This window comes from Phoxinus phoxinus (genome assembly GCF_949152265.1).
Source record: "Phoxinus phoxinus genome assembly, chromosome: 3".
NCBI lineage: Eukaryota > Metazoa > Chordata > Actinopteri > Cypriniformes > Leuciscidae > Phoxinus > Phoxinus phoxinus.
The window spans coordinates 19162746-19175007 of NC_136878.1; the positions used below are offsets into that span (position 1 = coordinate 19162746).

Here is a 12262-nt window from a genome sequence, read left to right on the forward strand (position 1 = left end):
GCGACTGCGCGCATGTGGGCAGAGCCAATAATAGCAGCGGTAGTCATGGCGACAGAGAGTGACAGTCGCGCAAGCCAATCACTTGTTTCGTCCCGAATGGAATTAATGAGCAGTGTTTTTTGAAGATTAAAGGGTTAGTTCGCCCATTTAAGACATGAGGTTCTATGCAATCCTTACCAGCACTATAGTGCATGCACTCGGATCCACTCTGTGGTAACCTCCCTGGTCAGAGTTCTGGCCGCTGGAAGTTTTTCAAGAAAGTAGTCCTGGTTAGTTTCCGGGGCCACAAAACTGTGCGTTTCTACGTGAAAAAATTATTTGCGTTTCAAAGCTTGATTAATTTACATCACAAAAAACACGCCGTACAAAATTCATACCTCAGTTTTAATCGGCACTATTTTATTTCCATTTCTATCAATCCGCGCTGCTGTCAACGTCAACAGTGCGCACGTTCCGATCAGCTGTTGATAGCGCGACTCGCTGACAACATGTCTGACTACGAAACTTCTGATGATGAAACCAATTTTAGCACAATGTCAGACGGAACAGATGATGATGAAAGTAATTTTAGCACAATGCCAAAGGGATACCTTTGAACCGGAGTATACCGATGCCGAACTTCAGCAAATGGAGATAGAACGGGAAGAGCGAGGACAGAGATGAAGTTGTCCAAGTTGATGCTGGGCCCACAGCTGTAGCAAGAGCCAGGATGAACGACAAATGGTGGTGCACTTGTTCAAATTGTCAAGTTATGCCAACAGAGGTTGAAAGCTATTGCTGCCACGAATGGGAACTCATCATGCCACAGATACAAAACCTTTTGATTGACGAGGAGACTAACGCAGTGTCTGTCTGCATTACAACTATGAAGTTAGTAAATAGAGCTTACCCGTGTTACTGGTACAGCAAAACTTTTTAAAATTTGTTTATTTTTATTTTTCCTCCTTGGTTGGGGATGTAATCGTCTTCGCTGAAGTGAGCACTGCACACACGAAAATCCTTGATTCTGGATATTTTTGCTCCCGCAGTAGCCGATGGCAACCAGCCAAAGCTGTCTATATCCGAAACAGGAAAACGATGGAATGTGAACGGTGATCCCGGCACATTCTTGTGGTCACAACCTGGGAATTTACAAGTTGGCACCATTGTTCGTTTTCTACTTTTTGCGTCTTTGTCATTCGATCGATTGTGTCTGAACAGCTGATCGGAACGTGCGCACTGTTGACGTTGACAGCAGCGCGCGCGGATTGATAGAAATGGAAATAAAATAGTGCCGATTAAAACTGAGGTATGAATTTTGTATGGCGTGTTTTTTGTGATGTAAATTAATCAAGCTTTGAAACGCAAATAATTTTTTCACGTAGAAACACACAGTTTTGTGGCCCCGGAAACTAACCAGGACTACTTTCTTGAAAAACTTCCAGCAGCCAGAACTCTGACCAGGGAGGTTACCACAGAGTGGGTCCGTGTGTATGCACTATAGTGCTGGTAAGGATTGCATACAACCTCATGTCTTAAATGGGCGAACTAACCCTTTAAATACACTATAGTCACTCAATTTTTATACTCTCTTTTTCAAAGTACTTACATTTTAATTATGTATTGGTATATAAAGACAGTTTAAGCCAATTTGAAAAAAAGTTCTTTAGACAATTCTTACCTACACAACCTTTAACACCAGAAATTTCTGTCACTTAATAATTTTTTTTTTACATTGAGTGGGCATTTACAATTACGGGCTAAATGGCACCTGCGGACCACAATTAAAACACTCTCTATCATCTGGTGGATTCGTGTCAGCCTCATCTACAGCAGCAGACACCTTGCCTACAGTTTGATCATTGTGAGCTTGCCAACGACTCCAACTTACTGCACACCATTGAAGCAGTGTGTCCTAATCAGGAATGTAAACAAACACAGCCCCTGATAAGCAGTTCTCATTCTTTTGACAGTCTTTGTGATTCAGTCACAATGGCTGAATTAATATCATTGGCAGAACATTCATTTTCATAAGCTGTATGGAAATACGCAACATATTCTAAGGGGGTTTCACAAAGTTTCTGTTTAACTTGAGTCACACTTGTCCAGGGAAATGAACCCCGACCCAGAATTTCCTTTCCTTTCTTTTTGTAATCACCGTAAGCAATACAATATTGTCAAGGCTAAAATTGTGAATTTTTCAGATTCATTCTTTGTTTGTAGCAAGTTGCCAATTGGAATCAAACCCCTGACTACCCATTTTCTTAATAAATTCTGAGAATTTCTTTGAAGTGAGAGCTTCAGAGCAGAGATGCTTACAGTGCTTGATCTCTTCTGTAATAATAATAATAATTTGTTACATTTATAGAGTTTTTTTTCTGGGACCTCAAAGCGCTTCACATATGGAAGGGGGGAATCTCCTCAACCACCACCAATGTGCAGCATCCACCTGGATGATGCGACGGCAGCCATATTGCGCCAGAACGCCCACCACACACCAGCTTACTGGTGGAGAGGAGACAGTGATGAAGCCAATCAGTATATGGGGATGATTAGGAGGCCATGATGGACAGAGGCCAAGGGGCAAATTTGGCCAGGATGCCGGGGTTACACCCCTACTCTTTTTTGAAGGACATCCTGGGATTTTTAATGACCATGGAGAGTCAAGACCTCGTTTAATGTCTCATTCGAAGGACGGTGCTCTTTGACAGTATAGTGTCCCAGTCACTACACTGGGGCATTAGGACCCACACAGACCACAGGGTGAGCACCTGGGTCCCTTTCTTGGGGCTCTCTCTTTGCCTCCTCTTTTCTGTCTGTCTGTCTCTCTCTCTTTTACATATATGCTGGGTACAATTAATTAATGGTATAAGTAACTATTTTAAGTCTAACCATAACCATATTTTGTCTTTAAACCTTTTCAATTACAAAGGATGTGCTAACTAGTTTTGATTTGGTATTGACTTTGAAGTGCTACCTATTGAAATACAATATTGTCTCTATAGCACGCTCTCCCACATATTAAGCTATTGTAACTGCGCTTATTTCCGTCGTTGGTATAAGTGGCAGTGGGTGTTAATAGACAAGATATGTACAGTTTTCTACCATCTTGCTGACAACGTTTCTTTAGTCATTCGGCAGTCTTGCAGCCTGAACCCCTGCAGGAAATCCACCCTTACAAGAGAAATTGTACAACTTACTGAAATTTATCATGTCTCATGTAATCGTTTTTTCAGTATTCAGTGTTTGAACAAATCAGTCATGAAAAGTTTATAATTATTTATTTAATTAAATAATAATTATTTAATTAAAAGCACACACACACACACACTTGTTCTCTACTAAGAAACTTACAGTATTTATAGAATTTTGTGAGTTCTCTATTTTAACACTTAAAATTGCAGTTGCTGAGATAGGGAACGAGTATTGCGTAGCTATACGCTGTGGGGAAACTCATTTCCTCAGATTTATTGAAGCTTAAAATGTAAAGCGCATTACAGCTGCACAGCTAGACAGTGAGAGACTGGCTCACTCATTGGCTGTGCTGCAGCAACTGCACATCCAATGGCGAAAGGCGAAAGGCGTAAGGCGCCCGCCATCGGGGCGTGGCAGAGCCTATAAAATAAGCCCGAATTCACCATTATAGCAGGTTTAAATTGACTGAAGCAACAAACTTGCCATGTTACTACAGTGAGGCAGGCAACGCAATACTCGTTCTCTATCTCAGGGAACTGAGGTTACGATAGTAACCGAATAGTTCCCTTTCGAACGGTCACTTCGTATTGCGTAGCTATATGCAGTGGAGACGCCATGTAAAACGCCGCACCATAAGTAACTGGCTGAACATGAAACTCAGGACCTCTGAGTCCATGAAGCAAGCCAGAATACCATATATATGAATATATATGCGTAATATACTGATAAGACCAGACACCTTCGGGTCTAAATCAGATATATAATACTGCCACTGAGCTCATACCCCCAATAGCTTATCAATAGACCAGAACCCTCAGGTCTAATACATGCATACGGGGACCAAAACAGCCATGCTTGGGTTTCAGAGTGACTTTAGAGTCACCTATACCAAACTCCAAACAGGAGGGGCTCACGGAGAGCGCCTGCAAATCTCCCAATCGCTTGATAGTCGCCAGTGCCAACAGGAGAGCGGTCTTTAGCGAAAGCAGTTTGTGGTCAACCGACTGAAGCGGTTCAAATGGCGGACCTTTCATGGCCCTGAGGACCGTGGAGAGGTCCCACGGCGGTACAGAGGGAGGTTTGGGAGGATTCATCCTCATAGCTCCCTTCAGAAAACGTACAACCAAGTCATTCCTTCCCAGTGATTGGCCAGCCACCGGAGCACTTAACCGCGTAGAGGCGCCTGGTAGACGGGGCTCTAGCCTCAGAAATTGTGTTCAGAACCTTCTCGTGGAGATCCCGGGGTACCCGTTGATGAGCCACACGTGTAGTACAAGTCAGGACGGGGGTGCCAGATCGTCCCGTTCGCCTGTGTGAGGAGATCTTTCCTCAAGGGGACAGGCCATGGGACTTCGTCCACCATCTGAACCAGCTCTGGGAACCAAGGTCTGGTTTTCCAGAGAGGTGCCACCAGGAGGATTGGGCATCTGCTCTCCCCCACCCGTTTGATGACCTGGGGAATCATGGAAACGGGGGGAAACGCATACAGAGGGCAGCTGGGCCACGCATGGGCCAGTGCATCCCTGTCCTTCGAAAAGAACACTGCGCAGTAAGAGTTGTTTCTTGAGGCAAAACGATCGAATTTGGCCTCGCCGAACACACTCCAAATCAGACGAACCGTCTGAGGGTTTAGAGACCACTCGCCTAGGGGAGTGTTGTCTCAAGAGAGCATGTCAGCACCCATATTCTGAATGCCTGGGATATGCGCTACTCTCAGAGAGCTCAAGGTGTGTTGTGCCCATTTAAGCAGATCTCTCGCCATGGAGTACAGATGACCAGACCTGAGACCGCCCTGGCGATTGATGTATGACACCACCGAAGTGTTGTCCGTGCGGACAGGTCCGACAGAAATGCTATCAGGGCCAAACAAACTGCTTCCAATTCTAGGCAGTTGATGTGTAAGCGACCAGAGGCCGGAGGCGGGCTTGCCCTCGTGCAACGCACCCCAACCTTGGTTGGAGGCATCTCTGAAGACCACTTTCCATCTGGAGGCCACTCCCATGGTCACACCCTCTTGGTACCAGCTTTGATCCCGCCAGGGAATCAGAGTACGCAAACAGCTGTGATTCACCGTAATGCACATACTGCCCGACTGCCATGCATGAGCTGGCATGCGGCGCTTGAACGCGCTCCTTTTGAAGGAGACTGTTAGCCGTTGTATAGAGAGCACACGCTCTGCTGTGAGACGCGCGTTTATAGTTGTAGAGTCTATAACCGTGCCCAGAAAGACCACATTCTGGCTGGGTGTTAGTTTGCTCTTGGCCAAATTGATTTAGAGTCCCAGGCATGGCAAATGGCCGAGAATCAAATCCCTGTGCATCAGAAGCTTGGCCCGCGACTGCACCAAAATCAGCCAGTCGTCGAGGTAATTCAGTACGCGCACGCCCTGATGTCTCAGGGGAGATAGCGCCGTGTCCATGCACTTCGAATTCGTAAATGTACGGGGTGCAAAGGACCGGCCGAACGGCAGGACTGTGTATTGATAAGCCCGGCCCTCGAAGGCGAATCTCAAGAATTGCCTGTGATGAGGGGCTATCTGGATATGAAAGTATGCGTCTTTCAGATCCACAGTGAAAAACCAATCCCCTGAGCGAACCTGCACGAGGATTTGTTTTATAGTTAACATTCTGAACCGCCGTCTCATGAGAGCTTTGTTCAAATGTCTAAAGGGAACTTTATCAGGATGCATAATATCCTGGATCCATGATATAACTGGCCTTTAAAAATAAACATTTACCTGCCTCTATTGGAATTTAACATGGGGTGTCCTGACTTATGGCCCCTATATTTTAAGGAAGAACATTAATTTATTTACGATACATTATTAATTCACAAAGAAAATGTATGTCCTTAAAGGTTGGAGTTTTCCTCATTTTTTTTATTTAAGGCATTAAGATCAATTTCCAAAAGATGATTTTTTATTCCTCTCTTTAGTCAGCTTTAGTATGGGTGTGTTCACTTATTCTAGGCACTGTATGTATTCAATGAAAATGTGAAAAGTACTTTTTGCATGTGATTAGTTATGTCAGATTGTGTTTGACTATAATTGTTATAGTTTTTAATTGTTTGACTATAAAAGTTAAATTAAAATCTGGCAACATTTTATGAGAAATCAGTGCGTAAATGCGTAAAGGGTTCACAAACTTAATCGTGTCACTGACTGTGTATGGTACTGGAAAAAAAATGCTATAGTGCCATTTTGTTTAAGGCATGATATTGTGGAACACTGTAACAAACTGTCAACCGGAAAATTGTCAACATAACGGATGGAGGAAGCTTATCTTAGCATTATATCCGGCAAATGAATTAGTGGGGAAATGAAAGACAAGAACGCTATCTGTACAAATATTTGAATAAATCACAACAGGGGCTTCCATTACATTAGATGACGAGTGGAAAAATGGTGTTTGAGCAGTTTATTTTTTAACAGTTTATTAGGGTTTATTTTTGTAACCTTTGCATATAATTGGCTGACATCACTTATAATCTGATTGCTTGTTTATCCTTATTTGAGTCGGTTCTCACACCTTACTACATACAGTCCTTTAGAACTTATAGAAAAAAATGGTCTTCTTCACTAGGTCACTAATGACCAAATGTGACTTTGTATACACAGCCAGATGTTCTTGTTTTCGAGCCCAAGATGCTCTGTTGATCATCTCAAATAAACTTAATTCATGCTGGAGAACGTAATCATCAGGTCTGACACAAACGTGTGGAGATCATGCAGCTCAAGTGCCGCTGTTATTTAAACAAAAGGGGAGCAAATTAAATATTAAGAACAAATTTTTCAATTGTCATGCTAGTAATTACAAATGTTAATTTTTAAGGGTTGTACTGTATTAAATGAGAAAACTGCAAAACTCCAACATTTTCACTAGTGGTGTCAGATATATGATTATGTCTTGCATTGACATGCATTCAGTGCACTAACACAAAGACAAAGTTAATTAAGCGATAAGTAATAATACAGTAGCAGGTCTAAATACGGTATCAATCTAAAAATAACTGCTGGAATGTATTGTTCAAATGAACAAAAATGCATAGTTTCCTTTTGATGTGGAACTTCGACACTGTGTCATGGAGTTTGGCCTCCATCCCTAAGGACACACAAGGGCCAAGTTCAGCAGCAGATGACCAGGATCAGGATGAGGAGAAACCAGGACCAGCACCAGCCAAAAGAATACGAGACCGAGAGGATGAGCTGATCGAGCTAATTAGACATGATATTTCAGAGACAGAAGAAAGGAGATCACAGGAGAAACATTTAAATGAACAGTACATAAAACAGATTGGAAGAAAAAAAATCTGTAGACTGTTATTGAGCTGAGCAGGAGATCCTGGTGGTGCTGCTGGACCAGGACGGGCTCCACAATAAAGACGCTGGTAAGGCCTCTACTCCAGCGGGACCATCAGCAGACTCCAGCAGTCCATATTTCCACTGTCTACCAACAGGTTTGCAAGACTGACTCAGGTGTGGGCTGCCAGTCACTGATATGTTCTCAGAAAGAGGGAAGAACATAAATAAATTAGTTTAATGTTAATTCAAACAGAAACAAGATTCTTTTTCTTCCTCCATTGGCAGGCAATTTAGCTTGTTTTAATTTTGATTTATTTACCCAGAAAACAAGACATAATATCTTATGGCATTTTACTACTTCAGTAAATGCATCTTAATTTAAGAATATTTCGATATATTGGATCTTACCAGAAGCATGAAGTATGACCATATTAGCCCGGTTCTATCAACACTACATTGGCTCCCTATTAAACATTGTATACATTTAAAAATTTTGCTGATTACTTTTAAAGCACTAAATGGTTTAGCTCCGCAGTACTTGAGCGAGCTCTTAACGCATTATAGTCCTTCACGTCTATTGCAATCTCAAAATTCCGGCCAGTTGATAATAGAATATCAAAATCGACTGCTGGCGGTAGATCCTTTTCCTATTTAACACCAAAACTTTGGAACAGTCTTCCTAACATTGTCCGGGAAGCAGACACACTCTGTCAGTTCAAATCTAGAGTAAAAACACATCTCTTTGACTAGCATACACATACTGTAGAATATTATACATTTCTACAATTCAATGTTAGGCTGCATATATTAGATCAGCCGGAACCGGTAACACTTCCCATAAATCCTGATATACTCATTACATCATAAGAAGAATGGCGTCTACACTAATATTAGTCTCTCTGTTTATCGCAGTCCGCCGTATCCAGATCTGATGAAGGACGTCACGTGCGCCTTGACACGACAACGCAGTCCTGAAGTGTCAACTAGTTTCTCCCCTGTGAAGACCTCCTTCCCTTTCCTTTACCTCTGTACAGATAGAAAGTTGTCAAAATATTTCCGGTTCGCATGGACACGCGGAAGCGGAAAACTAATTCTGTATTATGAATTTTTATCCTATGATTTTTATGAATTGGGGGCGCTCGTCTGAAGTATAAAATCATTGGTTACCCGTAAGCCAATCACATAACGTTTGGTTATGCGCCAGCTCAGCAGCATCGAACTGCCACTGTAAACACATTATAAATAATGCGAAAACGAAACCATCGAGAGAAATACCGGAGTGAACATGGCTGTCAACGACTTTTGTGGATTATGTGATGTAAATCTACGCATCCACGGCACAATCGGGGCCTCTATTATTAAACTATTATTTGACAGTAAAGAGAAACATGAAAATATTTGCAGCCAACTGTCAAAGTTAGGATTAGTTCTGTCAAACACAGCTCTTTGTTCATTTCGAGTCTGTCGGAAATGCTGCAACTTAATTGCAAGATTACAGCATGACATGGCAATATTTACGAACTGGAAAAAAAAAGGAGACACTGACCTGTCAAAAGGGTGCCAGTTCGAGCTCGACAGATAAAAGAGACCTAGATATCACATATCGACATCACCTCCATTCAAAATGTTTACCAAACACTCTTCTTGTTCCTTCCTTTAGTTTGGAAATGCCGGGAATATTCTCCACAACAGAGCGAATTGCATCCCTTGTCTCCATATCCGCGGTCGTTTTCGATTTCCCCAATTTCAAACTAGGCGCTTAGCGTCTACGTCACGGCTCTCAGCCCGCCCTCTGTTCATTGATTGGCCGGCTGTTTTCAGGCCGGAGGAAAACTGAGAGACATGTCGATGTCTCAGACTAAGTAGGCCTACAGAAGCGAAATGAAATTGAGCGGAAGTACGAAGTCTGACGTAGTCAGGCTACCTAAATACATTTGTGACCTTCAGATTCCGTACTCTCGCCAAAGAACTTAGATCTGGTAATCGGCTTTTCTTAACTGTCCCAAGTTTCCGCAGTCAAACTAAGGGCGGTCAAACCTTCTCTTCTGCAGCACCTAAACTTTGGAATAATCTGCCCTTAAATGTGAGGCCTGCTCCTTCATTAGACAGGAATTTTGTAATGTCTTCTCTACACAAGACTCATCTTGACTGAAGTGAAAAAATCTTTCCCAATCACTACAATTTGTTTGCCAGCTGCCACACCAACTTGTCAGTGCAGTAGTGATGTAAATTTACAAGCATGATGAAGGCTCACGGTGCAAAATCTGTATTATTGGCAAACACCAACAGAGTGAGAAATTAAAAACCAGACATTTTTTAATAGCATGACCACTAAGTATTGGACACGAGTCACACGACCACCCCCATTAAACAACAACATCTAGATCAAGACCCAGTAAAACTCTCTTTATTAGATATTCAAATTGTATCCATTCAATATGCATTGCTTTTTGGAACAAGCACAGAACACCGAGACGAAGGTGGGAAGGTGCTGACTGAGCAGATGTGAATGTGAATAACTACTAATGAGGGTAAATAAATTCAATCTTTCGAATATGAACAGATCACAGTAAACCACATACTGTACAATGTACATCATAACCACACCTAATACCTTTACAATCTTGTCAATCATTGACAAAACACATAAATGCCTCTTTCGGAATCAAACACGCTGATATCAAACCAAGACCACCATATAAGCTTGATGAGTGAGACGACATGCAAAGAAGCAAAGTCTAGATGTTTAGTGTCTTCAGAACATGATCACACACACAAACTTCCATCCAGCTCAAACACAAAGCTTTTCAGATTGTTTTCTTCACTTTGAGGGGAAGAAAGACTTCATAGAAATCTAGCAGTCACAAATAAAATCAGTTATTTTAAGAAATGCCTTATTCAGGATTGTGTTCAAATTAAACAACATACACACAGAACTAGGGCCTAAAAAAGAATAATACATATTTCTGCACAGTAACATCAGAACAAGACAGACCTAGATGTAAATCTAGGTATTACAAAAAAAAAAAAAAAAACTAAATAGTAAGAAACCAGGTAAATTCAGTGTTCAGGAGTGCTTGAGTATTTGTTCATGCATAATTGAGTGTGACTTTGCATTTGTGGAGAAGATGAGGCGTCTAGCTTAGGAGCTCCAAGTATGTGACAGGCACTTTGCCTTTCTGGTTGCCTCGCTCTCCAATAAGCCAGTCCGGGTCCATTCCGGGCACCGTGTACACTGTAATCAGCTACGGAAGAACAGAAAGAAACAGAGAAAGAAAAATCAAGACGACACTTTGCTAAGGGCTGACTGTGTTGCAAGGGCCACAGTCCTCCAGAAGCATTCAGACGTGTGTTAACAAATAACATTTGCAAACAAACACCCCTTTGACGTCTTTTGAGGATTGAGTTTCATAGTCGTACATGCAGGTTCAGATGGATCAGTGAGGCTGAATCATATGAAACTGTATGCCAGCCTTACATGAGGGAACAATAGAGATTGATCATTCCTGACAGCCAGGGTTCAAAATTACAACCTTTACACTGTAAAAAAAGAAAAAAGAAAAAGAAATCTGTGAAATGTACGGTAAAGAGGTTGCCAGAACTTCACCGTAAAAAATACCAACCTACTAAAGTACTAAAATGCATTTTACCTTTATAATAAGGAACCATTAAAAAACACAGGGAATGTCAATTTATGTTTGTTTGTTTTCCACTGTAAATTATGAGATGGCTGGTTGTTTTTCACTTCCAAAAACTGTAAAATTATAAAATTAAACCATACAAGAAATATATCAATATAGCACAGGTCATTTCTAGGCTTGATTACGCCAATGCTCTTTTGGCTGGACCTCCATAATGTGCAAGCAAACCTCTACAAATGATTCAGAACACTGCAGCACGTCTTGTCTTCAACGATCCCAAAAGTGCCCATGTCACACCTCTCTTTTACCCCTTTTCCACCAGCAAGAACCAGGTGCTGGTTCAGAGCTAGAGCTAGAGCCGGTTCGGAGTTGGTTCTACTGACGGGTCTTCTAAGAACCGGTTTGCCTTTCCACAGGCTAGAGAGCCACAACAGAGCCAGATCTTACGTCACTGTATACATCTCATGTTGCCCAGCAACGCTAGCGTGGCAGCGCCAAACACAAACACACCAGGCTTGTTCGAGATGGTTCGGCTTCTCGCAGACCGATCGCCGCATGACATCAAAGCACTGCGAAAGCGATCCAAAAGCACAAGGAGTCGTATGCTCTCCAAACACTCCCGGAGCTCTGATCGGTCCGCGCCGCTCCGATGCATCTCGAACAAGTCTTACATCAACAATGGCGATATTGCGTTACTATTCATGCTCATGGCTTTGCGAACCTACATTGGCATCCAAACACAGCGAACGCGTTTGTGCAGCTCGCCGTAACTTGCATAGACGGAGAATACAATCGAGCTGCTATCAGCTCGATTAGCAGCTATTTAAAAAATGCCGGTCACAAGTTTATTTTCGTCTTGTTGGTCATGGTAACCCCGCCCCCAGCCCCTGACGCAAGCGGTTTTTACTTCTAGCCCAGCAATGTTTTGGTGCTACTTAAGAACCACTTTTACTGGTTCGGAGCTGGTGCTTTGGTGGTCGAAAAACAAAGAACCCCTTTTACCCCTTTTCCACCAAGGCAGAGCTGGTGCTGGTTCGGAGCCAGAGCCTAGTTTCAAATCGGTTCTTTGTTTTTCGACCACCAAAGCACCAGCTCCGAACCAGTAAAAGTGGTTCTTAAGTAGCACCAAAACATTGCTGGGCTGGAA

General features: G+C 42.4%; 1 protein-coding gene across 10 annotated transcripts in view; it reads right to left on the minus strand.

Moving 5' to 3' along the window:
• Nucleotides 1-9869: 9869 nt before the first annotated feature.
• Nucleotides 9870-12262, minus strand: part of sh3glb2b (SH3-domain GRB2-like endophilin B2b) — a 29980-nt gene continuing 27587 nt past the window's right edge. For all 10 annotated transcript variants that reach the window (XM_079605864.1, XM_079605869.1, XM_079605868.1 and 7 more), the window contains one exon: nt 9870-10719. In XM_079605864.1, coding sequence (XP_079461990.1) covers nt 10612-10719 — 108 coding nt within the window. In that variant the 3' untranslated portion in view covers nt 9870-10611. The remainder of the gene's footprint in view (nt 10720-12262) is intronic.